Consider the following 4,278-nt stretch of genomic DNA (forward strand, 5'->3'; position numbering starts at 1 on the left):
GGGGGGGATTGATGTAATTCAAGGAAGGGTTTGGGTACTTTAGAAGGATTCTAATGCAAGGAATTCACTCTATTTATTCTTCTGGATAGAAGGAGGTAACACAGTATTTGCAGGAGAGCAGGTTTTCCTTTCTCAATTTTTTTTTTTTTTTGGGGGGGTGGGTTGGTGGGGATGGGGAGGAATAGCCACAGGTCAGGGATGGAATACTTTTTTCCACCTGAAGCCTGATAGAGATGGTGATGGTTGTGATGGGCTTTGGATGTGGAGAAAAGCAAAACCAAATTCCTCTTCTTTTTTATATAGCCCTTATTTTGCACTACCTAAAATTCAGAGGTTTAATCCCTTAAACTTGGCATATGCATATTCAGGGATCCATTATCCCTTAAATTTGGCATATGTATATTCAGGGATCCATTACAATCTATGAAAAATATATTGTCTACTGGAATACCTTTCTTTTGCAGTTTTGTTTTCAAGGATTCTGTATCTGTGGTAAAATGAAGGAGAATACTATAACGAATTGGTCTGGCTTTTGTGTTTGCAGTCTTCTGTTGTGTGGGTGCCCTTGCAATTACAGGTTCTTTGCACCACATTGACAGAGACCTCCTAGGGTGGTGGCTATGTGAGCGGCAAGTTAAATCTGGAGGTCTAAATGGGCGGCCTGAGAAGCTTCCAGACGTGAGTTAGTTGAAATTTGAGCTTTCATTAGAAGACTTGACTGTTATATCTTGTCATGAATGATCCTGTATTGCTTCAGGTCTGCTACTCGTGGTGGGTTCTTTCTAGCCTGGTCATGATTGACAGAGTACATTGGATAGACAAAGAAAAGCTTGCAAGATTCATATTAGACTGTCAGGTTAATTCTGTACTCAAATACTCATTTCTTAATTTTAGTTTTAGTGTCTTTGTCGGAAATTGAGAGAATGCATTAGCATGATAACTTTCTGGAATTTTTCTTTCGGCTGAGCTGGGCTTTTCTCATTCAATTGTTGACATGCAGGACAGAGAAAACGGAGGAATTTCAGATAGACCTGATGATGCTGTTGATGTTTTCCATACATATTTTGGGGTTGCTGGTATAAAAATCTCTTGGTTTTCATTTGTTATAACTGTTAGTCCTTGCATTGAATGCTCATTTCAGATGGTGAGCTGTAAGCTTGCAACCCATGCATATGTAGGGTACTGGCAATTTTAATTCAGGAGGTAAAACCCGAATATCTTGGGGCTCTGGTTTTTGGTGCTTCTCATTTTTTTTTTTTTTTGTGGGGGGTGGGGTGGAGGATATTTTTGCAATCATCATCCAATCATATGATTATTTGGCCGTAAATTCTTAGTGCTTGATTGGATTATGGGTGCCCATTTTTTGCCCTGAACACCCCCCAGTAATGCTGGGTTCAGGTTGGCGCATTCAATTCAATTAGTACATATGGTTCTGGTCCTGGCATTTCATAAAACGGAACCTCTAATGCATGCCCCAACCAACCACTTTTCCTGAGATAAACAAATCATATTCAGGTCGTGCGCCTAGCTTCCTAATCACGCAGTGGATTCTAAGCCACAGGGTGTAGGCTGTATGCAGTTACATTGGTTGTTGCCTGAGCTTATTCCCAACCTCCATTCTTTTCTTTGTATGATTCATAGATTCAGGTTATAGCCTTTAATATTTGATAGATGACATCTCCATGGTCTTTCATATTGTTGTTGATGTAGGACTCTCGCTTCTTGAATATCCAGGGTTGAAAGCCATAGATCCAGCTTATGCTTTACCTGTTGATGTTGTGAATAGGATCATCTTCAGAAAATGAGGATTTGTCTCGGTGAAAGTATTTTTACGACATCTATGCATGAACAGAGAGGGCTCATATGATTTTTGTGCCAAGGAATTCAACAATTTCACCAATGACCAACCCGAAGTTTTGAAGTTCAAAGCAAGCTGAGACTGAAAATGGAAATGGTGGTAAAATCATCTTTCTGCTAATCCTATTTATGTTGAACACATAATCGCGCAGTGAGAATGACCATTGCCAATTGAATCACACAATATGGTTGCTTCTACTACAAGGTTCATTTTATGGAGCACAATTGTTTGTTTGGGACCATTGCAAAAACAAAGGCTGAAATGTGCAATGAAGGATGGGCATATGACACAATTAAAGCCCCTAAATTTGACATATGATCATTACATAAGGTCCTCTTTTCCGTTTAGTGCTCTGGATTTGCCAACTTGATATGCCCTGCTCTTATTCATTCTTTAGGGTATGATCTTTATCTGGACAATAACCGTGCCCCGTCTACCTTGTGGGACCCATTCAACTACATTGTGATAATTGGTATCATAGTGATGTGTGGCTAAAACCTAGCAGGGAAAGCCTGTTAGGGTGAGCAATATATTCCTCTACCCCACATGACAGGGAACCGGATTTCTGTTTAGCAAAGCGGGTTTTAGACGTAATCTTCATTAATTTGCTATTTCATTTGGAAAAAATAGCCATTGTATGTACTTGAATTTTATCAATGAGATTTGAAAAGATTCCACATTTTGCCATGTACAATTAGGCAGGAAATTGCCATGTGGAGGCTCCGAAGGTCCAAAATCAAGATAACATCCTTTATTGACCTTGAAAACCAAAACCAGTCTTATAAATAGCCCCCAAAACTGTTGAAAACTTGCTTTTCTAATAGGTCTTTATAAAAGAGTTTTCATTTTAAGTTGATTCAAACATCCTGAATTTTTTTCTTCTTTCTTTCTTCCATATAAATGGACTTCTTTTGGTAATGGCAATCTTGTAATATATTGGCTAGTTTGATGCGTCTCTTTCGAGCTGGAACAAGGAGGTTTACCGAGCTATAGATTCGATGACCGTCATATCTACGAATGACTCATTCACGTTGCGGTTGAGCTACAGTCCGATAATCTGGGGATAAACGACTTGCGGACTACTCCTCCACCTTTCCTGATTTTCGATTGGTCCAATTGTTTGGGTTCAGTTATTTGGCCTTACCTTATCTTGTTCGGGCCTTTCCATGTGTTAAGATGTCACTGGTGCAGATATTTTTACCATAATAGAAGCCTCCCACCTTGCCGAGCCATAAGGATCGGCAAGAATAGAGCAACTTGAGTGATCTTTCGAGCCGAGTGCTTAAGTGATCGAGCCACTGATGCAGTTTGTCCCTATTACTCTTAGGATCAGTTTGAGCTACCGAGCCGTAGGAGATGATTGTAATTCATCAGTCAGTTCTTTGAGCGGCAACCACTCTCCCCCTTAGTAGTTGGAGTGCTGACACGACAGGGGAAATAAACCACCATGCATTCGCTCACTTCTTGTATTTGAAACTCGATTTCCTTGTCATTAATGCGCTGTGGATTTCCTGGGCTAGTTGCTTAGGTGGTAGCAATCTTTTGCGGATTGAAAGATGCATTGTTGACGGTTGATGAATGAGAAGTTGCCATATCATCAATCACGCCGTCAGTTGAGTGTTGAGGGGCCGAACCATCTCACCTGCTGTAGATACCCAATTTTGTCACCCACCTTGACAGTGATGAAAATACAAGGAATGATTGAGGTTCGTGTTTCACATCGGAAGAGAATATAGGCCTTTGGTGACGATCCAGATGATGATAGTGACTCGAAAATCAACCATAAACACTGATTCTATCTTGAACCCAGCAATTACCCTAAACCCTAATTCGATCTTGAACCCAACAGTGGCCCGAACCAACTCGAAACCCTAATACAACCTGAAACCTTAATCCGGCCCTGGCAAATTTCGGACGCAATCTTGTGGCACCCGATACTAGTATGATATATATTGATGAATTGATTCCAAGTACTCTCAAATGGCGTGGGAACTGCATGAATAAGGATTGTCCGAAAAACCCCCAGCTAGAAAAAGGGAAAAAGTCCCCTCTTTGCTATTTTCAATTTTTACGAGCGAACAAGGAGCTCTAAACCCACACCATTGGATAGTGCTCAAAAAGAAGATTTCGATGATATATCGTACATGAAAATCGGACCATCGGATCTCTTGGAATCGTACCTGGAAGTCGAAACGGGGATTGATTGCCCGATTCAAACCCACTTTCTTCTGGGCCCACCATTTTTTGGTGGGCTTGCCAGCATCCCCACGGGCTTAGCAACTTTATGCCCAAAAAGGAAAAAAAAATGGAAAAAATAAATAAAAAGGCTTTTTTTTTTACCAAAAATGGGTTTTTAGGAAACTTTTGAGATGGGTCCGCCAATATTTTGATGGACCCTCCAATTTCAAATAAATAAAGGC

General features: G+C 40.5%; 1 protein-coding gene across 9 annotated transcripts in view; it reads left to right on the forward strand.

Annotated features, from left to right (window-relative positions):
* Positions 1-2,205, forward strand: part of LOC122075173 (geranylgeranyl transferase type-2 subunit beta 1-like) — a 13,864-nt gene extending 11,659 nt beyond the window's left edge. For 7 of the 9 annotated variants that reach the window (XM_042640107.1, XM_042640106.1, XM_042640105.1 and 4 more), the window contains 4 exons: positions 545-678; positions 758-856; positions 1,001-1,076; positions 1,711-2,205. In XM_042640107.1, the coding sequence (XP_042496041.1) occupies positions 545-678; positions 758-856; positions 1,001-1,076; positions 1,711-1,805 (404 nt within the window). In that variant the 3' untranslated portion in view covers positions 1,806-2,205. Of the gene's footprint in view, positions 1-544; positions 688-757; positions 857-1,000; positions 1,077-1,710 lie in introns of those variants that run through there. The other 2 variants (XM_042640109.1, XM_042640112.1) reach the window with 2 other exon arrangements.
* Positions 2,206-4,278: the final 2,073 nt, after the last annotated feature.

The sequence above is a fragment of the Macadamia integrifolia genome, chromosome 4 (assembly GCF_013358625.1).
Source record: "Macadamia integrifolia cultivar HAES 741 chromosome 4, SCU_Mint_v3, whole genome shotgun sequence".
Lineage (NCBI taxonomy): Eukaryota > Viridiplantae > Streptophyta > Magnoliopsida > Proteales > Proteaceae > Macadamia > Macadamia integrifolia.